The 23,815-nt window shown below is 43.5% G+C and overlaps 1 protein-coding gene across 1 annotated transcript in view; it reads right to left on the bottom strand.

Moving 5' to 3' along the window:
- Positions 1-23,815, bottom strand: part of unc5a (unc-5 netrin receptor A) — a 312,917-nt gene that overhangs the window by 269,348 nt on the left and 19,754 nt on the right. Inside the window, exon 2 of the mRNA XM_068043091.1 lies at positions 10,980-11,123. Coding sequence (XP_067899192.1) covers positions 10,980-11,123 — 144 coding nt within the window. The remainder of the gene's footprint in view (positions 1-10,979; positions 11,124-23,815) is intronic.

Here is a 23,815-nt window from a genome sequence, read left to right as displayed (position 1 = left end):
TTAACTGTGCCAGAATCATCTCTTCTTTGTAGGTAGCCCATTGTTCAGCTACTGTTTTCCTGACAACCTTTGATTCCAATTTATTTGTCCCAGATCCATTCTTACCCCATTAATGTTGGTATTCCCCTAGTTAATTATTCTTACTCTAGATTGTTCTTTGTCCTTTTCCATAACCAACCTAAACCTTATGATACAATGATCACTGTCCCCTAAATGTTCTACTGATATTTGATCCACTAGGCCCACCTCTTTCCCAAGAACCAAGCCCAGTAGTGTCTCCCCTCTTGTTGGACTGGAAACATACTGCTGTAGAACATTTTCCTGAACACACTCTAGGAACTCTTGCCCCTCACTGCCCTGTACACTATTATCCTAGTCTATGTTTGGATAATTAAAGTCCCCATTATAACTACTCTAATTCTTGCATCTCTCTGTAGTTTCCTTGCAAATTTGTTCCTCTTCATCCTTTCCATTAGTTGGTGACCTATAGACTACATGAAGCAATGCAATTGCACCTTTTTTGTTCCTTAGCTCTAGCCAAATAGATTACATCCTTGGTCCCTCTGAGATATCCTCTCTCTCCAGCACTGCAATGTTCTCCTTAATCAATACTGTCACTCCTCCCCCTTTTCTATCTTTCCTGAACACCTTGTATCCAGGAATATTTAACACCCAGTCCTGTCCTTCCTTGAGCCAGGTCTCTGTTAGAGCCACAGCATATTTCCACATATCAATCTGTGCCTTTTACTCACCAATCTTATTAACCACACTTTATGCATTCACATGTATGCACATTAACCCTGATTTGGACTTTATTACCTTCTCCCTTACTCTGACCCCCACCTAATGACTCACTGTTCCCTACTCTAGTGCTATCTATCTTTTCCAGTAATTTGTGCACCTTGGTATTGCTCTCTGATATCTTCTCTTGGTTCCCACACCCCTGCCAAGTTAGTTTAAACCCTCCCCAAGTTAACTAACGAATCACCCCGCAAGGAAATTTGTCCCAGCTCTGTTTAGGTGCAACCCGTCTGGCCTGTACGGGTCCCACCTTCCCCAGAACTGGTCCCTCTGTCCCAGGAATCTAAAGCCCTCCCTCCTGCACCATCTTTCCAGCCACGCATTCATCTGCACTATCCTCCTATTTCTATACTTACTTCATTGTGGAACTGGGAGTAATTCAGAGATTACTACTTTTGAGGTCCTGCTTGCTAATTTCTTAGCTAGCTCAATAAACTCTTTCTGCAGAACCACATCCCTCTTCCTGCCTATATTGTTGGTATGAATGTGGACCACAACTGCTGGCTGTTTACCCTTCCCCCTCTGGGTGTTCTGCAGCCGTTCAGTGACATCCTTGACCCAGGCATCAGGGAGGCAACACATCATCCTGGATTCACGTCTGCAGTCACAGAAACATCTGTCTGTTCCCCTGACAATCGAATCTCCTATTACTATCACTCTTCCAGTATTCCCTGTGCCCCTATGCAGCTGAGCAGCATTCCCCAGATGAACCATCACTTTTCTCAGTATTCAGAACTGAATAATAGTTGGAGAGTTGAGAGTCAGGTTGTAGAGCAGGGTTGTCCAACATACGGCCCACAGGCCAGGATCCGGCCTGCGACGTAAACTGTTCCTGGGACCATTTCTCATCCTCACTGTGACTGGAGATGAGAAATTTCCCTTTGTCAGATCGGCTTTTATACTATCGCGCTGTCAGTTTCACAGCTGACAGCTGCTAACATCGAGAACAGCGGGTTCTGACTTTTTTTTAAAAAGCCCGCCGGAAAACCCTGAGTCTTTTGGGAAATGGCTGTTTCTGATGTCATCAGCTGTCAGTTGTGAAACTGACAATGATCTTTTTTGAAAGAACTGACCAACCATCTGCTGACCGTTCCGCTCTCTGCAACTGTGTGTGAGAGTGGGGGTAGGGGGGGAAACAGAGAGAGAGAGAGAGAGAGAGAGGGGGGGAGAGAGAGAGAGAGAGGGGGGGAGAGAGAGAGAGAGGGGGGAGAGAGGGAGGGGGGAGAGACACAGAGAGAGGGGAGAACAGAGAGGTGGGGACAGAGAGATGGGGGACAGAGAGAGTGGGGAACACTGAGCGGGGAGTGGGGAATACTGGAGATACAAGGGGTAGAAAGAGAGGGGGAGAAATGCAGAGAGAGGGAGGTGGAGAGAGACAAAGAGAAGGGGAAGAGGGAGAGAGACAGAGAGTGGAGAGAGGGGGGAAGAGAGAGTCAAAGAGTCATTTACTTACAGCACAGAAGGAGGCCATTCTGTCCATCGAGCCCATGCCGGCTCACCACAGAGCTATGCAGTCAGTCCCACTCCCTGGCTTGATCCCCGTAGTCCTGCAAGTCTATTTCTCTCAGATGGCCATCAATTTTCTCTTGAAGTCATTAATCGTCTCCACTTCCACCACCCTTGTGGGCAGCGAGTTCTAGGTTATTACCACCCGCTGCTTGAAAAAGTGCTTCCTCATATTCCCCCTACATCTTTTGCACAAAACGTTCGATCTGTGTTCCCTGTTCCTAGAGGGGAGGGGGGAGGGCAGAGAGAATGAGGCACACATACACAGAGCGCAGGGAGAGGGGGTAAAGAGATCAAGGTCGCTCCTGAAAGATGGACATCTATCCAGAATAGTCTGCATCACTACATCAAGTGCGCGGGCAGAGATTGACTACTTATGCAAGCAAAAACAATGCCAGGTGTATCACTAAATCAGTTTTTAATATAGTGACGAGAAAGTAAGTCAATAAATTAGTCTTCTAATTTTAAGCATCTTCCCAAAAATTCACATTTGTTGTTGCTTTTATGAGTAAGATGAATTTTTAATGCCTTTATCTTTCAAAATTTGCTCACCGCACCCCCCACCCCACCGGCCGAGCAAAAATTGTAATGCAGCCCTCCGCCCAAAAAGGTTGGACAACCCTGTTGTAGAACATGCAGCAGACCATATTAGCTTGAATGCACCTAGAGGAGTGAGCTGTATTGTAATGGACCTTGATATACTGAAGAATGTAAAGTGATGATTCAAGATGCTTATGTTAATGATCACTACTGATTCTGGTATCTGCAAAGATCTTTTAACTGCACCCCAATTCTATCTCTGACTGCTAAAAAAACATGAATAACTACAGTGAAGGACAATATCCTTGGTCACCAAGGTCACCAAGGAGCAATCATTGCAGTCTGCCTTCAACTTTATATACGAACAATTGGACATACGAATTAGGAGCAGAAGTAGGTCATTTGGCCCCTTGAGCCTGCACCGCCATTCAATAAAATCATGGCTGATATGATTGTGTCTCGAATTCCACATTCCCATCTAACCCCGATAACTTTCGATTCCCTTGCCTAACAAGAATCTATCTACCTCCGTCTTAAAAATATTCAATGTCCCCGCCTCCACCACCTTCTGAGGCAGAGTTCCAAAGTCGCACAACCCACTGAGAGAAAAAAATGTCTCTTCGTCTCTGTTCTAAAAGGGCGACCCCTAATTTTAAAACAGTGCCCCCTAGTTCTGGACTCGCCCACAAGAGGAAGCATCCTTTCCATATCTACCTTGTCAAGACCGTTTAGGATCTTATATACTTCAGTCAAGCCTCCCCTCACTCTTCTAAACTCCACTGAAAACAAGCCCAGTCTGTCCAACCTTTCCTCATAAGACAACCTGCTCATTCCAGGTATCATTCTAGTAAACCTCCTCTGAACCGCCTCCAACGCATATAAGCTGGATGTAGATGATTGTCACAAAATGAAATTAAGTATCGTGTTTGTGGTGTCATAGCTGGTATCGTCTTACCCAATATGGTTTTGCTGGAATTAGCCAGTTGTACTTTGAGTTGAAACTCTTTCTGTTCATGCAGGCATTGACCTTGTGTACAGGGCACAGCTGGCCATGGGAGTGCCATCAATGGATCCCGATGCTTTGGGAATCCAGTAATGCAGTATAATTAGGCAGACTTGTCATGCTACTGTTGGTATGCTGTGGGAAAGGTGATGACAATCTTGATTCTACTATATAATATAATGTATCAGTACCTGATATATCAATGGACAACAAATTAAGTGACAATGGTGAAATTTCCTTTTCTAGTCTGGAAGGAGCTGGAGGTATAAAAGATAAGAATATTGACCACCTTGGCTGCAGGCCTCATTGCAAAATATACCACAGATGAACCTGAGCCTAAGAATGCGATTATGGATCAGTTCCGGGAGTTGTGCGTGGGCATACATGTACAGTTGCTAGCACAGTGGTGTGTGTGCCACCTGATCTCCCTGGCATGCCTGCTTAGATATTCATCATTATACATGAAATGCTATGAGAGCGGAATTCACGCTTCCCTTATCCCTGCTTGCTTTCTCACCGGCCGACATTCTAGGCTCCAAAGTCATTTTCATTTGCACTGCTCTGTCTCATTTCCAATTGTGGAATAGGTAGGTTTCAGTAATTTCAAACAACAATCAACAGAATATTGATGTCAGCAGATTGCCTAACACTCCATTTATACTGGCAGCTTACTTCCAATGTCACTGTTGCTAGCAATAAACTCATGGGCTAGAATTTTAGGTTGGGTGGGAGGTTCCGCCCACTGGTTGAAAAGTTGGGAGCAAACCCCTCCTTCTCCGCCAGGCCTGGGGAGCCAGTGTTGTTTGAAACTACAATGTAAATGACAAGCTAATAGCAGGCTACGTGGTTTCCGTACAAGCTGTCTGCACAGATCTTCCATAGACACTTGGGAAGATATTAACACCAAACTAAAAACAATCAAAGACATTCGTTTCAAAAGTGCACTTGTACATTCTTGCACACACACAGCTGACTTCAAATTGATCTGGCTGCAGCACAACATTCTGCAGTATAAATGGAGTAGTTTAAACAGTAGCAAGCCTGGGAATCAGATACTTCAAGAAGTGGATTATATATTTCCTCTAAACTAACACTATACTGCTTGAATGTTTGTTAAGGTCAAAATGAAATAAAACTGCAGCATAAACTAGCTTAGAATCAACTATAGACATTTAGTCCTACTATATTGATGTTGGAGTACTCTGCGAACTGTGGCATTTGATGATGGAAACAGTAATTGACATTTACAAAACTAATTTGGGAGCACAGTTCTATTTCATTTAGCTTTTTTAAAAATGAAGTATTAATTTGTTTTAATTACTTAGTGTGCCATGAAATTAACTATTTTAAACTTTAATTTGTCAGTTTAGCAACTTAGTAAAATCACTGCAACATAAATATGATTTATCGCAGTCAGCTGACCATTTTTATGATTCTGATCCTTCATGGATGACAATGAAAATTTAAAGATGCTCATGTAAAATTATGAGAAACACTGTAGTGGATCTCCTTTGGCACTGGTTACAATAAATGGAAAGATTCATTATTTTGCAACAGAACTGTTATAATATTGTGCGTTACACATTATAAAATATTTACTGATTGTTCATGAACAATGAAATTATCTCTCTCTATCCTGTAACTGCCTTGGCTTCTTTCCTAATGTCTAATTCTTTCAGTGAGCTTTCTACTCTTTTTCTTTCCCTCTGCATGTACACTTCCCATTGTGGTATTTGTTTTCCTCTGTGTTCAACTCCTTTTTATTGTTCCATTCTCATTTTTATTGCAAGTATCTCTTCTGCACTTTATCCTCTCTATATATCTCCCAATGTCTCTATGTGCTCCAACACACTTTCCATTACAGATCTACTCAATTTCTGTCTTTTACATTTTCTAAGACCAAGGTTATGCTGCAAAATGGGACGCAATATTTAGTGGTTTGGAGGTAGCTTCTTAGGTCAGGCAGGGACAGGATGTCATGCAGGTGCTACAATGTGAATCGGTAAGAGAGAAGGGACTGGGATCAGGCTCAGCAAAGGCCAGGAGGGATTGGTGGAGCTATGGTGAGGAGAAAGTAGGGGATTGGGGTTGCTGTTGGTGTTAGGAACATACAAACAGAGAAGGCAGTGGTTTGAGAGAAAAAGGAGTGTTTGGGAGCTGTGCAGGATTATATCCGTGGATTGCAATTACTTTGATAGATGGCTGAGCCTCTAAGCATACATAGGGGATGGGCTGGTCCATGGGAGTACACAAAGGGTAGGGCAGCTGTCTGGTAGTACTTGGATGAATGGGAGAACTCAACTGGGGGTCTGGAGACTAGGAGGAACTAGCAGGTTGGAGGTCTGGCAGATGTGTGATGGGCAATAAAGGGAAGAGTTAGTAGTGTAGAGCTGTGTAGCAATGCTGGAGTTTGATGCCATCTCTGGTGCTGAGGTCTAGGTTCAACAGAGAGGGTTGGGGTGACACAACAGTTGAGGTTGGGGAGGAATGGATTTGGAAGCAGCACAGGGCATCATGTGATCTGGAAGATATTGTGAAATGGTGCCGGTCGAATACTGGTCCAGGTCCCAAGATCTGGTCCAGGTCTCAAGGACAAGCTCAGGCCTGGAAGCAGCAGCCTTGAAATGGAGGACAGAGAATAGCAGAGTTGTTGGCAGCTACAAATGGGCAACGAGCGGCATTGCGGATCAAACAAGAGGTTGCAGTGGGGAGCAGGGACCACAAGAAAGCACAGATGAAGGTTCTGTAAGGGTGTTTTTAATGGATAATGGGCCAGAGAGGAGTGAATGTGATTATAGTGTAGCTATCATTAAATTTGAGAGGAAGAAAGGACTCATTAGTATATGAGATGAGATTGGATGGCTCCAGTTGAAACACAAACAGGGACTATGGATTTCATCTGTGCCATAATTTCTAATATTTGATATGAAGTGGCTCAAAAATACTAAGAAGGAAAGTCCAGTGGAAGAAAACAAGCACGAGGAAAGGAGATAAGTTTAAACCCTCGAGGTTTTTGCTTGGAGAAAAACATATTGGATAGATTTCCAACAGAACTTGAGAAACTTTATTGATTGTATGAATTATTCAGCTCTATGTTATAAAGGTTAATTTTAGACACAAGAATTTGTGAACAATTTTAAATAATGTTTTCCTGCCTTCATTAAATTTAGACGCTGAATATATTTGGGAATATTTGGCCAATATGTATTTGCTGCATGAAATATGTTTAGCAAACAATTTGAAACATATCTTACAATATAAAATTTCATACATAAGAAGTACATAACATAGGAAAATAAGGTGGCACGGGTTCCTTTTCTCCTGCAAGTGATAGTAACTAGGACAGATTTCTGTCATTGCACTTTATTACATTATACATTTTATATGAAAGGTTTGAAAAATAGATTTGGGCTGATTTTAGTAGTACAACAATGGTGGATACTGCAACACGATGAATAACAAATGATGAGCCTGCCTACCAACAATATGCATTCATAAAATTGTCGCTGTGAGCAGCTGCTTTTGTTGTGTTCACTGCAAACGGACTCTGTGATCCCGATATTTATGCAGTGGCAGTAAGGAATGGAAGTGGGAGGTGGAGGGGGAGCTGCAGTTTTGCGTTTGGGAAACCCAGAAGAATGGGTTTCCCTCAGGTCTTGCCAAATTTAGCGGCAGTACCTGATTAACAATTTTTGTCTCCGTTTTCTGGCCGCAGTCAGCCAGATTGAAAATTCTGATGACGGGTCCCTGACCTGTTAACTCTGCTTCTCTTTCCACTGATGCTGCTAGACCTGCTGAGTATTTCCAGAATTTCTTGTTTTTATTTCAGATTGAGAGGCTGGCTGGCTGCCAGGTGGGTAGGCCTTCAGTGCCAGACTGCAGCTGGGGAGCGTAGAGGAGGGAAGGAGGGAGGAAGGGATCAGAAAGGCCACAAGGGGAGAGCAGGGAGATTAGAGGCCAGAGACTTGAAAAATTGGAAGGGTCATTAGGTGAGGATCTGAAGGGTTTGGGGGTGGGGGAGGGTGTTTGGCAGAGAGATCGAAAGGGTCAGGGGTGGGAGGGGTGGGGGAGATCAGCCAGGGAGTGCAGAGGAGGGTGAGAGGGATTTGAAAGATTGGAAAGAGGGAAAGGACATATCAAAAGGCCAGGTTGATAGGAGATCACAACTTGGGTGAACATTGTGACTTGAGGGGATGAGATTGGATCACGGAGGGGTCGGGAAACAGGTTAGTTCGGTGTGCTGGGATAGCACTCCCAAGGCCCAGGAAACCTGACTGGCCAATATTAAATTTAAAATGAAGATAAATTCTGAGGCATACGGAAATGAGCAACTCGCCTCTTGTGAGCAATTCTTCAGTTCAGCTGAAGATATGGTGGTTAGATGAAACCGGATGTATAAGTTTATATTACAGACATTGGTTCAGTTTATTACTTCTAGTGTTGATGGTAAAATGTGGCAATCTGTGTTTTTTTGTACATCAGGGAGGTGCTAGTTAAAGTAAAACCAAAAAGTGCTGGAAATACTCAGCAGGTCTGGCAGCATCTGTGGAGGCAGAAACAAAGTTAACGTTTCAGGTCAGTGACCTTACATCAGAAAGGTTCGCTCTCCACAGATGCTGCCAGACCTGCTGAGTATTTCCAGAACTTTTTGGTTTTATTTCAGATTTGCAGCATCTGCAGCATTTTGCTTATATTTTAGATGCCAGTTAAAGGTTCTGTTATCAAATGAAAGCTGCTATATTGATTTACCATTCTGTCTGCTTTATACTTTTAATAAACTTGATTTATAATTTATGACTCCAGTCACATAATCTGATTGAATGTTTATTCCTCTGCTATCCAAAGACTAGGAGAACACGAGAGGGCTTGTGTCAATTCAATGAGCCCATTAAAGTAACAAACATTTCTGTTTGACCTCTGGGAAATAATGCATTACCAGATATTGAGCATATAAACTTATATTCCAGTTTGTAAAGAGCCAGTACTCACTTATGAAAATATGCTAAGCATGAGAGGAATGTTTAGTGAAGCATTAAAAATATAGACCAAGAGTTTCCACTTTGGGTGCAATCAGCAAACTGGGGAGTGCAGTGAAGGTTTACCAGACTGATTCCTGGGAAGGTGGGACTGATGTATGAGGAGAGATTGAGTCGGTTAGGATTATATTCGCTGGAGTTCAGAAGAGTGAGGGGGGATCTCATAGAAACCTATAAAATTCTAACAGGACTTGACAGGGTAGATGCAGGAAGGATGTTCCCGATGGTGGGGGAGTCCAGAACCAGGGGTCATAGTCTAAGGATACGGGGTAAACCATTTAGGACTGAGATGAGGAGAAATTTCTTCACCCAGAGAGTGGTGAACCTATGGAATTCGCTATCACAGAAAGCAGTTGAGGCCAAAACATTGTATGTTTTCAAGAAGGAGTTAGATATAGCTCTTGGGTTTAAAGAAATCAAAGGATATGGGGCGAAAGCGGGAACAGGTTACTGAGTTGGATGATCAGCCATGATCATAATGAATGGCAGAGCAGTCTCAAAGGGCCAAATGGCCTACTCCTGCTCCTATTTTCTATGTTTCTATGGGCACAAATTGCGGTCAAAATTGCCCTAGTTTCAAAAGTGTTTTTTCCCTCAAGTTCCTGTTCAAACATATTTGCATAATCAACAAATGTAAAATCTTTCATCAACCAGTGTCATCAGGCAGAATTTAGAGTGTAATAGTTTTTTTTAAATTGCATTAAAATATTCTTTGATATTTTTAAGAGTGATAATCTGGCACAGTTTGATTAATACAACTGAAATGTAAGCATTTTTAATCAGAGTGTCTAGTTCACCATTCACGAGTAACCCGATTTTAAATAACTGAAAATGACTTTAAAAGAGCTACACTAAACCATTTAATAGTTACAATGGCGTACAGTAGTCAGATCAGATCAAGGTAAAAAAAAAGCTTTTAAATGTGCCTAGTTCTTGTGCCGAAAGGAAACAGCTTAATTTTCAGAGCCTCCTTGAAGGTCAACAAACAGGTGCAATTAGCAAAAACTCGCCACAGTAATTAATTTGATCTGGGGACATGGCCAGTTTTGTGGGTGGAGCCGGCTTCCAGCACAATTAACTAGTGGAAAACATTGCGGTAACTCAATTTGTGCTGCATGTAATTTGCCCTTGAAATTCTTCAGTCTTTTGTGTTGGTTTGGCCGCTTTCAGGCGAATTACAATCTAGCAGAAACTCCTAGCGGCACAGTGGCGCAGTGGTTAGCACTGCAGCCTCACAGCTCCAGGGACCCGGGTTCGATTCTAGGTACTGCCTGTGTGGAGTTTGCAAGTTCTCCCTGTGTCTGCGTGGGTTTTCTCCGGGTGCTCCGGTTTCCTCCCACAAGCCAAAAGACTTGCAGGTTGGTAGGTAAATTGGCCATTATAAATTGTCACTAGTATAGGTAGGTGGTAGGGAAATATAGGGACAGGTGGGGATGTTTGGTAGGAATATGGGATTAGTGTAGGATTAGTATAAACGGGTGGTTGATGGTCAGCACAGACTCGGTGGGCCAAAGGGCCTGTTTCAGTGCTGTATCTCTAATCAAAAAAAAAACCTATTTAACTTCTCCAAGTATTCTTCTATACATTTTCAAATATAATTTAAAAGATAGCAAGAGGCAATTTCCATTTAAACAGCACTTTATTACATACCCAGGAAATCCCAAAGTACTTCACACATAATAAAGTACTTTAAATCTGCAATCAATGTTGTGACCAATTTAGATACAGTGAGACCCCCAAAGCAGCAAATTAGATGAATGTTGTTTGAGGGAAGAGTGTGGACTAGTGCACTAGAAGAGCTGCCTTGTAGTCAAATAATGCCATTGGAGTATTTACATCTATCTGAATAGACGGGTGAGACCCAGATTAATATTTCATCCGAAAAATGGCATATTCAATAATGTAACTTCATAAGTACAGTAAGTTAGAATATATGCTCAGGTCCCAAAGTGAATCTTAATCCAACAAGTTTCTGACAAAGGATGAATGCGACCAACTGAACCAAGCTGTGAGCTTTTCAAAAAAACATGACCACAAATCTCAGCAATTTAAAAAAAATACTGAGGTACAAGTAGTAAAGTTTAGATACTCACATGCAATGCGGACAAAAGCCTTTTGGCTTTTAGTAGTGCCTGTGGTACTCCATGCCACACACTGGCACCAGTATTCTTCTAAGCCAAACATCTTCTCTACTTGCTGCCGTGAAATATCAGTTCTAACCTGTAGTACCATGAGTCCTGTAGGTAGTAACAATGGTATTAGTAATGCCTCAATACATCAGTTCTGACCTGTTTGACCATGAGTCATGTGAGTCACAATACTAGGCCAAGCATAGCTTCAGCTGCATTTAATACTTAGCCCATCAAATGGAGGATTTTCATGTAAGATTTATATTTTCATTTCAATATTTGCATATCACCAAATGGGTTTTACAGGCCATTAAGGTTTTTAGGTCAGAATTTTAAAAAAAAATTACTTTCAGGTTCTGGGTGGCCTTGGCAAGGTGGCATTTATTTTCTCGCCCTAGTTGTTCTGAGAAGGTGGTGATGAACCTCATCCATCACAGGCTGCAGTCTTTCTGGTCGTGGTGTTCCACCGATGATTTTAGGTAGGAAATTCTGATCTGTTGATCCAGCGATGAATGAAGTGTGGTAAATTTACAAGATAGAATGGTATGCGACTTGGAGAGAATCATGCAGGTGGTGGTGTTCCATGCTGTTACTCTTTGTTTTTTTCAGTAGTCGAGGTTTCATGGCTGAGAGGTGCTGTTGAAGTACGATTTTCAGGCCATAAAAACCTTTAAAAGTATGCTTTTTTTGGTAAATGACAACGATAAATATCCTGCTTCAGTTTTGTTTACTTTTACCTTGCATGATCTACTGATGTGGAAGCAAAGGAGAGAGCGTGGGCTTGTTAATTGCAATACTATTGTATGTTTTCCGTTTTTGGTAAGTTACAACAAATCACTGAACTAGAAATTTGAACAATATTATACTGGATTTTAATTGGTTTGTGGAGCTAAATTAAATATTTAATAATAGAAAAACAGCCCAGCTCCATGTTCTGTAAATGTAAACAATAACTTAATTTCACCCTTTGTAATATGCACAAGTTGATAAAAACCTGATACTAGTATTTTCAAATGTATAGTTATTAAAATAAAAAAAATAATAAAAACACATACTCCTAAGAGGGATTCATTTATATGCATTAAGAGAATTGACACATTTATGTGACAATAGATCACAGAAACATGAATTAAATTATAGCTTTCCAAGCTTCTAAACTCCTGATTGATTGTGCTGATGTCTCACTTGTCAGTTGAAGAGAACTCTCCATACATGAAGACATCTCTGAAACATCATTACCAGTTTCTGACCCTGTCACTAAGTATTCCCACTCTCCAGGTCCACAACATTCAACAGCCATTCTATTAAACTGTGATGAAGAAAGCAGAACATTAGGGAACAATAGATACCCACTTGTGAAAAGGTTCTGATCAATGCTATGTCAAGATCAAAGACATTATCAAGTTGCAGATGCACTGGTTAATTCACTGACCTTGGATCTATGAATAGAATATTTGAACATAGGGGAAACTAAATATTTTGTCTTATCCCTTCCTTATGAACAAATGTGATGGAACCTTAATGCAGTTCACAAGTTACATTGCTTTTGTCCTTTTGATTAAAATGTTACAGAAATATACTGTTTTATTTAATTTAAGTAAGTCATCCTTCTACTCCATTCCAGTCTTCCCTTTCAAAAACATTTTTAATAGGTATCTGGAATAAGTCCTCTCAGATGGAGTTGATCTATTGAATTTTTGACAATGGAATTGGTGGTACTTATCAGTGCATTTAGGTTACTTTCCCTCAGCTCCCTCTTGTATGCCAGAACTGCAGAGCTAACAACATATAGTTCTAGAGTATGGGAGGAAGCTTCTCAAAGCAATAGCATATACCTCTTGGTATTATTATTATAAAGTTAAAGCCTGCAGGCAGAATTTTAACCGCCAAGTGGGGCGGGTCTGGCTGTGGGTGGGAGGTTAAATCCTTGGGAAACCCCTGTGGAGACATCAGGTCTCTAAGTATGCTAAGAGGCAATTAATTCAGACTTTAACTCTGCATTCTGGCTTTAACGACCAGTGCACAAGTTTCCTGAGCTGTATGAAATTCTCCTTGGTCAATAAGGAGAGAGCATAGCGAGAATCATTGCTGTGTGAAATTGACAGGCTGGAAAGCCTTAAAAGACTGAAACTGTATAGTTGCTTTCCTGCCGATATGAAAGGCTTGTGCTCACAGGACTTCTTCTGAGAGTGTATTTTATAGGTGAATGCCATCATTTTGGAAGTAATTTTTGCTACTTTGGACTTTACTCAACTTGAGCTGCACTTCCTCACTGTCAGCCTTCACTGCATCATGGAAGTAGCTAATGCAGTTTTACCTTGGACCTGTTGAAGAATAAGAGGATAAGCACCAGCAGCAACAACATCAGGAGCAGCAGCAGCAGGAGCTGCCGCCATCTCCTCAGCCACATTCTACTCCACAGGACAGAGGAGATGCACACAGAGATCGAGCTTGAAGGAGGCAATACCCAGCACAGGCTTTACAGGGAGAGGATCAGCTTTCTTGACATGACGGAGCACCGGAGCCTCAGGAGGCTCAGGCTTTCAAGGCAGGTCATGCTGACATCTGCAGTCTCCTGAAGAAAGACCTCCTTCCCAGTGGATCAGGTGGGGACACTATACCAATGGCCATCAAGGTCATCATAGCCCTGAATTTCTTCACCTCTGACTCTTTCCAGGGATCTGCTGGTGACATCTGCAGGATTTCACAATCTCCTGCCCATAAATGCATTTCCTAGGTGAGTGATGCCATGCTTGCCAGGGCTGCCACTTATATCTACTTTGCTACTGATGAGGTCAGACAGAATGAGAAGGTTCTCAGATTTTCTGCAATTTCTGGATTTCCACAGGTACAGGGAGTCATAGATTGCACAAATGTGACAATTAAGTCATCTTCAGATCAACCAGCGGTATTTTTCAGTTGGAAGGGATTCCATTCCATCAATGTTCAGCTGGTATATAACCACCGGAGTGTTTTCACACACACCTATACAAGATATCCTGAAGTTGACATGATGCCTTTATTCTGTGCCAGTAACATCTCTTGCAGATCTTTGCATTTCCCAACAGAGCCAGTGGATGGCTCCTTGGAGACAAGGGCGACCCTCTAAGGACATGGCTAATGACACCTTTCAGAAACCCTACAACTGTTGAACAGGAAAGTTACAAATGGAGCCACATGAGCACAAGAGCAATCAGTGAGCAAGTTATTGGATAGCTGACGATGTGATTCAGGTGCCTGGACAGATTTGGGGGTGTCCTTCAGTATGTACCAGCAAGAGTGTCCAGATTGGTAGTGGTCTACTGTGCCTTGCACAACATAGCACAGCAGAGCAGACTGGAGCTGCAGGAGGAGGACGGTGAGAACCACTCAGTATCCTCAGACGAGGATGAAGAGGAGGAATAGGAGGAGGAGCCTGATGAGGCCAGAGGATGAGAAGGAGGAGCCTGATGTGGCCAGGGTGCCTTCAGCCATACATTTAGCTGCCAGAGAAGCCCGCGATGGACTCATACAGGCACAGTTCAAATAATCCGAGTATGTGACGCCTTATGGCACAACAATGCTGAACCCACTGCCTCCCAATACAAATTATTCTCACAGTCAAAAATCCCTCCATCTCATTCACACACTTTGGTCATTTTCCACTCTGGTCATAACCTTCTCCTCAAGGCTAATGTCCATTGAGAGGGTGAGAGGTAACAAAGGTGATGACTGGACAATGGGGACTTTAAATAAAGCCCACTGCTCATTTATATTTTGCTATATATTAACACAGTGACATTTTTATAATCACCCAAGTGAATTCCCTCATGCAAATAAAAAGTCATTCTTTGCCTTTTACTGCAACTTCCATGTGGTGCTCCCTCTGTGGCTTCAGCAGAGCTAGAGGCAGGTTGTTCATTCCCCTGCTCTGATAGCTGAGTTGCCTGTGGTGGATATCCTCTGGGCTTTGGAGCCTTTGAGGGCCTCGCCAAAGACTGTTCTACCACACCTGCCCCACTTTACAGACACAGCCTCGGTTATTGGACCAGGAGGTAGCAGATGGGGCTCTGACTGAGGAGGGGTGGCAAGGGATAAGAAGTGGGAGCACCTTGAGCAGAGTTCACACTTCCATGTGCCCTTTCTCCATCTTGTCTCTCATAGCTCACTTATACTTCTCTGCTAACTAAGAGCTGGAGCGCACTTTGCTGCACTTTAATTAGGGGCTGAATGGCCAAGGCTAGGTTTTTTTCCCTCCTATTTGAACTCTCAGACTAAATGTTCAGGCCTGCTGTGTCTGATTCTTCATGCAGGTGGCCACTCTTTCCATGGAGGTGGACATCAGTGGAAAGGCCTGAGACATCATGGCATTCATGTTTGAGACAGACTCCTCCAATCTCCCTCCGAGGGTGTGCAGTGCCTCTGGAAAGGCTGACAGAACATCGCACATTTTACTGCTGCTGCTTCAGAATTGTCTTCTTCATAAATGATTCCCAAGGCTCAGCATCTACATCCAGCTGAGCAGAACTTGGAGTGTCCTGTGCCTTCCGATAGAGACTCTCCACTGCTGTCCCTGTCTCCAACTCCTGCTCCTGCTCATGATGTGCAACTCATCATGTGACAAGCTAGTTATCTCTTGTGGTGGCCCTACGGAGGTGTATAGATGGGCGGCACAGTGGCACAGTGGTTAGCACCGCAGCCTCACAGCTCCAGCGACCCGGGTTCAATTCTGGGTACTGCCTGTGTGGAGTTTGCAAGTTCTCCCTGTGTCTGCGTGGGTTTTCTCCGGGTGCTCCGGTTTCCTCCCACATGCCAAAGACTTGCAGGTTGATAGGTTAATTGGCCATTATAAAATTGCCCCTAAGGTAGGTAGGTGGTAGAGAAATATAGGGACAGGTGGGGATGTGGTAGGAATATGGGATTAGTGTAGGATTAGTATAAAAAAATGGGTGGTTGATGGTCGGCACAGACTCGGTGGGCCGAAGGGCCTGTTTCAGTGCTGTATCTCTAAATAAAAAGATGTGACCTGGTGGAGGATGTGCATGAGCCATGTGACGGTGCTCCCTCAGAGTACACAACATCCTTTGACGGCTTATTGGCTTTCTTCCACTTCAGCTTTTGTGTCAGGCTTGAAGGACCTGTGGGCGATGAGAGACATGAATTAGAACTGACATGGGGAAAGTCAGCGTTGTGAAAATTTTCGCCTTTCAGTTAATGGTGACAGCAAATTGGCATTAGTAATTGCTCTGTCACCAGGTATCTGGGAGACCCCCATCTCTCTCTCTCGTCAATGGCCATGCACCCTGCCAGCCTTCCAATTTCCAAGGCCCATGCAGCGGTCAGGATGGCAATTACTGGAAGGCCACCCTGTTTCTTCGTCTCTCCCTGGAGTTCTGCACTCTCTTTGCCTGCAAGGATGAAAGCCAAGAATTATGAGTGTAAGAAATGGATTGTGTGAAGAGAATGGAATGACAACATTTGTTCGGGGTGACTGTGAGGGATGGTCGTGGGATGTCAATAAGATGAGTTTGAGTGTCAGTGTTGGCTGTTCTGATGGGCATATAATGAGGTGCCTGGAGAGATAGGAATGAGTGGAGCTGCAAGGGGTGTTGGTCTGAGGAGTGCTGAACAGGAGAATGCTGGGGAATTTAGAGTTTGGGCATTGGCACCTGAATGTGGGATGCCATGTACCTTTCCTGCCCTCATGGAGGTCCTTGAATCTCTTCCGGCACTAACTCCAGGTCTGAGGAACCATACTCCTGCTACTCATTTTGTCAGCCACTTCCAGCCATGCCTGCTTGGTTTGTGAGGCTGGCCTCTTCCTCCCATTCATGGGATACAACATTTCTCTGCAGGACCTCTCAATCTGCAGCAGGACTTCAAGGGAAAAGTCAGAGAACCGAGAGCCAGCCTCCCACGTTCACTTCTATTCTGGTGCTTGCAGAAGCTTGAGAAATCAATCTGGAATGCAACCATTCTGACCCATCATGGTTCCTTTAAGTAGAAATCTTTCAATTGACAAGTGTGAGTCATCATCACGCCCGCGCTCTATGATTGGTCAGGAAACCTGGAAGTGGGATGCCAATGCCATGGCTGTGTTAAACAGCCATGGCAAAGCCCACTTCTCTCATAAACAGGTTCCTGACCCCCTATTGGCAATCCCTCTGTGAGCGGGTTGGTTTGGTTAAAATTCTGCCCTGCATTTCCGGTTGCACGTTAGACTATAACTGAGCTCACAAGCCATTTGACTGAAGGACTCATCCTTCAATGTTATCCTTTGATCACCCTCCCTGAACTCTGATAATTGTTTTTAAAGGGGCAAAGATGGTTTCTGTGACAAAAACTATGCATAATAAATTCAAAAATATTCAAAATGATGGTGTGCCTCCTGCTGACAAGACTCCTGTTGATATCCTAACAATGCCAGCACAGATTTAGCAACTGGATGGACTGGAATCCACTGTTGCTCAAGAAAGTCACTCTTGTAAGCATGGGCGATTGGCCATATAGAAAATCAAGATATTTCTGAGTGCACCGAGAAGGGTTCCATGATATTGTATTGTTGGCACACCCTTTTTCCATAAGAATCCTAAAGGATTGTGTGTTTGTTTTGGGGAAGCCAGTCCATGCTTGCATGTAAACCTATAAATTGCTGTTGGTGTAAATTATTACTTGGGTGGCAATTCAACATTTCTGGCCAGCGGTTTGGGGAATTCGCCATATCACCCTATTCCAACCTGTTTCACATATTCAGAAGCTGTTGTTACATTCTTGAGTTCTTAATGTGCTATGGAGGTCACACTGAGCGTTAGCATTGTTGTGCTCGTTATTTCCATAACTTTTTTTAAAGAGATATAGCACTGAAACAGGTCCTGCGGCCCATCAAGTGTGTGCCAGACATCAACCATCCATTTTATACTAACCCTACATTAATCCCATATTCCCTAGCACATCCCCACAATTCTCCTACTACCTACCTATACGAGGGGCAATTTATAATGGCCAATTTACTTATCAACCTGTAAGTCTTTGGCTGTGGGAGGAAACCGGAGCACCCGGCGGAAACCCACGCGGTCACAGGGAGAACTTGCAAACTCCACACAAGCAGTACCCAGAATTGAATCCAGGTCACTGGAGCTGTGAGGCTGCAGTGCTAGCCACTGCACCACTGTGCCGCCCTAACTGTTTGATCAGTGAGCAGCCCACAAAATTCTAATCTTCATAGCATTGCATTATGATATGTTAATTGCAATTATACGAATAGATGGTTTTCCTGCAGCAAACGCTTGCGTCGCAGGATTCAGAAGGGAACTGCTGCAATTTAAACAGCTAGAAGGATTAGAAGTACTAACTAGGCCTGCTATGCCACCTGTTGAATCTAGAGATCCATGCGCACTGAGCTCTGGAAGCTGGAGTTTAGAAAGGAGGCAATTATAAAGCTATTCCATCACTTTCAGAATGACCTGGAATAAATCTTGAACATGGGTATTTCCCTGGAGGATCTGACTCAGACAGCTGAAGAAATAACATCGGCATTGAAAGGAGGAACAAAAGAAGAGTGCACAATTTTCAGTGAGACCACTGATTGTAAACAACTAATGGCTAATGAGTGTCCTGGGAGGATACTTCATTGGGTTTGCGGTATAGTTAGGTGGGCAGGCGCAAGTCTCACTCTGCTGATTACCCACGAATGGAAAGACAACCTAGTTAGAGATGTCTTTGCACCAGCAGATGATGTCTTCTTTCGATAGGAAGAAATTTGAATGAGGAATCCTTGTTAAAAGGCTAACATCTTCCTAACAAATCACACATGCTCAACCATCCAGAATGCCAAGTACATATGCTCTTTTTGGCGCATTTTCTGATGAATATACCATATGTTTCATACACTGGGAAGATTTATGTCCACTTCATCAGCAATTAGCAACTTTCAAAGCAATGTAATGAACACTACAGAATTATAATGATGACTCATAGAGACATCAGTCACACTTAGAACAACACCTGCAAAATAGTCAAGGAAAATCATACCATATCGAAGATTATTGCAAATTCTTGAAGCAGTATTTCAAGGTCTGATTGTTTCAATATCAGAAACAGATTTTTACAGTATATCAAGGATAAATAACTAATGTGAAAATTGGAAAGCATTTTTATTTCAAAGGAATTTAATCATATTAGGGCAGATTTTCCTCCATCCTACACGTGGGTATTGGAATTAGGGCAGAACCTCATCACAATGGAACATTTTCCCACCACAAATTTGCATCCCTGGGCACTTTTCCAGATTTGGGGTAATTTATAAGCTTTAAAGTTAGAGGCCCTAAAATTCCTTGAGTTGTGGCTCCAGCAGCTGCACCAGACTCAGTGTTTTTCCCATCAGAGGTGCAGGCTCAGTGGGAGGCCACATCATTTATAAGACAATAGGCACTAACACCACTTTGGGTGCATCTCTAACACCTGCATGCCAATCATTGCCAGAAACAGGGGCATCTGCTTGCAATTGGAGGGGAAGTTTGTCTGGACCGTTCCCATCTCTGATCTTGGTCCATCAGACTTCTAAGCAAAACTTTGTTTTGAGATCACCTTTTATTTGAGATCCAAGATTTTTTCCTGACTTAGACCCCAACAGTGAATCAACACCTACCCTACCTCACAGAGGGTATCATTTTTCACATATACACCAGGTGCCATTCCACCCAAAGAAACAGAAATTCCTCTTGCAGGGAACATAGGAACAGGAGTAGATCATTTAGCCCCTCAAGTCTGTTTTGCCATTCAATGAGATCAGGGCACATCTGCGACCTAACTCCATATACCCACCCTTGTCGAATATCCTTTAATACCTTTGGTTGACAAAAACCTTTCAATCCTCGATTTAAAATTCGCAATTGATCTAGCATCAATTGCCATTTGCAGAAGAGAGTTCCAAACTGCTACCACCCTTCGCATGTAGAAGTGTTTCCTAGGGCTGAATTTTTATGGTCCATTGGGGTTCGGCTGGGAGGCGGGAGGGCTGGCAATATGGCGGGGGAAAGCATGAGGAGAGGGCCTGGCATCTTCCCGCCATCATGGCGTATTGCCAATGGCTAGAAACTCAGCGGGTCAGCTGCCCACTGGGTGGCCAATTGAGCCACCTATGTGGCCTATTGATGGCCATGTCCTGCCCCTGTGAGCATTTTGTGTGCATCAGGAGGACCCACCACCGCATGGGGAGACTGCCAGGGTAAACTCTGGTCACCTCCCAGCGGGTTACTGGGGGGCCCTCCTTTATGGGCACTCCATGGCCCTCATGGTAATAACCCGCTGGTGCTCAATGAACCTTCCTGGCCCTGGCTGTCCCCAACTACACTTACCCCTCTTCAAGGGTGGCCTGTCATTGATGCACCCTTTCCCTGATGTTGCAGCCTCAGCAGTGGACACTGCTAGTGGTGGCGCTGCTGAGGAGCCTGAGCTGCTGACCCTCTGATTGGATCGGCAGCTCTTGGGGGCAGGCTGCAATCTTTAATTAGATGGCAGCCCCGGTGGCTGCCTCTTCATTTACCACTGCTGGCAACATGCCGCCTGAGTCCCATCACCAGCCAAAATGGGTTGGCTCCCACTTTTTGCCCTGGCGGCAGAATTTCATCCTCAGCTACAAAATTCAGCCCCAGGTGTGGTCTAACCAGGGCTTTGTATAGCTTCAGCATAACTCCACCCCCTTGTGTTCCAGTCCACTAGCTTTAAAGACCAGCATTCCATTAGCTTTTCTGATTATTTTCTGCACCTGTTCATGACATTTTAATGATCTATGTACCTGGCCTCCCGGGTCTCTTTGGACTGCCACTGTTTCTAGGTTTTCACCCTTTAGAAAGTACTCTGTTATATCCTTTTCAGGCCCAAAGTGGATGACCTCACATTTGACTATATTCAAATCCATTTGCCACAGTTTTGCCCATTCATTTAATCCATCTCTTTGTAATGTTATGCTTTCTTCTACACTCCTTACAGTGCCACCTATCTTTGTGTCATTGGAACATTTGGACATGTGGCCTTCTATTCCATTAACTAAGTTGATAATAAATATGGTGTATAGTTGAGGCCCCAGCACAGGTCCTTGCAAGACAACACTAGTCACATCCTGCTAATTGGAGTACCTGCCCATAATCCCTACTCTGTGTTCTGCTGCTCAGCCAATTTCCTAACCATGTCAATAATTTGCATTCAATTTTATGAACTTCAGCTTTACTTAACCGTTCCTTATGAGACCCAGCTCCTGGTTCTGTCCCCTTGTTGTCATTTGCATTGTAAGGGGTGGATAATGATTCTGCCTCTTACATGACAACCAGGAAATTGCAGGAAATGGCACAAATCCTCAGCAACTGAGTCTCACTGGAGTTACTAGAGAGACAGACAGAATCTTGGAAGAATTTTAGGCCCCATGACTATTTGCAATGTGAGATGACTGTTAGATTGTTAGCTGGGTATTTCTCCAACATCCTTTAGCAATACAGCATCTAGCCTGTGAACAAGTCATTTTTTGTTTATTAAAAGCTTTATTTTCATAGGATCCAAAATTCTGATTGTGCCCTAAGTGCAAATCAAGCAGAATTGCCCCCATCAATGTTTTCCCCACCGTAGTTTGCTGGGCCAGTGGATGGTACCTAATTTGAAGGGGCAGACAGTTGCAAATGCCACTCCTGTTGCACATCCAGGACCCAGGATCCAGGACCCTCCCCCATAATCCCAGTTATATCCCTGTTGCCAAAAGCCTCACCTTTCAAATCAGGGGACAATCTAAAAAGGACCATGTTCTCTGGAAGCCTACTTCAGAAAATGGAAACTCCAACCAAATGCCGCCAAGACTGTCATTTCATCCTTCCACTGAACAATTCGAAGGCCTTCGAAGAACTTCACGTTCAGTTCTGCGGCTGACCACTCACCCATGCCCCAATGCCAAACTACCTTGTCATCACTCTTGATCGTGCATTGACCTAGCAGCAACACCTCCAGAACACCAGAGCCAAGTACAATCCGAGAGTGAATCTCATAAGGAAACTGGCAGTACCACCTGGGGCAGCAGAGCCAACACACTACACATTGCTTCACTTGCCCTGGTCTACCCAACAGCAGAGTTACTCATCCTGGCTCAAGAGCCACCACACAAACATGGTAGATATCCACCTCTGGGAAATCATGAAGGTTATTTCTGGAATGTAGAGACCAACACAGCTTGAGTGGTTTCCTGTGTTAGAACACATTGAACCTCCTGATGTCCACAGGGAAAACATTCCCCTCAAAGAAAACCAGTGGCTGACAGCTAACGAAGCACTCCCACTGATACAGGACCTCAAAAAAACCCCACACACTCACCTGAAATCTCATCGCCACTACTGGAACATACTCCACACTGTACAAACCAACGACGCACCTCTTGGTTGACTGCTTACAGCACCAACCACAATCTAGAACTAACCCGAGTGGTGAAGTCCCAGGTTTCAACCTCCCACAGAAAATCTGGACAACCCTCAATTGCTTGAGGATGGACCAGGTTTTGGTCACTTTCTCCACAAGTGGAACATGAGGACCAGCTCAAATTGTGACGGTGGCCATCGAAGTCAGACCATTGCTCAAAATATATTTTTATTCATTCGAGAGATGTGGGCGTCGCTGGCTATGCCAACATTTATTGCCCATCCCTAATTGCCCTTGAGAAGGTGATAGTGAACTGCCCTCTTTAACCGCTGCAGTCCTTGGGGTGTCGGTACACCCAGAGTGCTGTTAGGAAGGGACTTCCAGGATTTTGTCTCAGAGGCAGTGAAGGAATGGTGATATAGTTCCAAGTCAGGATGGTGTGTGGCTTTGAACTCTTGTCCTGAGAAATCCATTTCTGGTGGCATCACAACTATTCATACTGCACCAACTGAAGTTGTTAAATGGACTGTTAACCTCAACATTGAACTATAACTACTTCCCCAGCCATACAAATATATATCCAAAAATTGTATTTAAAATGTCCCCTTTCATCTGGGTTCTAAGATGCTTCCCTAGCTTGTATTGCCATATTCAGAAAGACACTTCTAACTCAGTAAAACTCAACAATGATATCATAGCCCCACGGTGAAAAATTGCACGAGATATAGGCTTGCTCTGTTCATCTTTGGAGGATTCTTGCCAGCATTATGTTATATGGTGGTGGTGGTGGTGGTGGGGGGGGGGGGGGGGGTGGGGGGGAGTGGTGGTGCAGTGGTGGGGGTGGGGGGTTCTCACATAGCTAACTTCCCCGGGTCCAATTTAAGAACATTTTCCAACTTTGTGCTCCTGGTGAGAAGTCTTTGCCTCAAACATTGCATGCCATAAATGTAAGAGCATTGTTCACAATGTTATAACACTAAATGGCCTGAATATCATGTACACCTAAATTTCTAATAGTCACTCATGAATATCCCTGGGATCATGAAGTTTGAAAATTATCCCTACAGTGCTAAACTGCTTTTTCTATCATGCAGCCAATAATTAGGGCCTTATTAAAAATGCTTCACTCCTTACTTCTATTTTTTAATCTGTACTCTCTCTTGTGGTTTAACCATTCACTATTGTGGATAATTTATCTGGATTAATTTAATCAATTCCGTTCAGAATCTTGAAAACTTCAATTCAATCATCTCTAATTTTTCTCATTAAAACATTAGTTCACCAAGACACTTCATAAAAACCACTTAAAGGGACATTTCAAGGAAAAAGTACTCATTAGTACAAAGTAGTGCAATGTTGAGAAAAGAACACAAACTTCAGTGTAAAGATTCTCATCTCTTCAAAATCAGAATTGAAAAGGCTGGTGA

This window comes from Heterodontus francisci, chromosome 12, assembly GCF_036365525.1.
Source record: "Heterodontus francisci isolate sHetFra1 chromosome 12, sHetFra1.hap1, whole genome shotgun sequence".
NCBI classification, from domain to species: domain Eukaryota; kingdom Metazoa; phylum Chordata; class Chondrichthyes; order Heterodontiformes; family Heterodontidae; genus Heterodontus; species Heterodontus francisci.
This window is presented reverse-complemented; position numbering and strand designations above follow the sequence as displayed.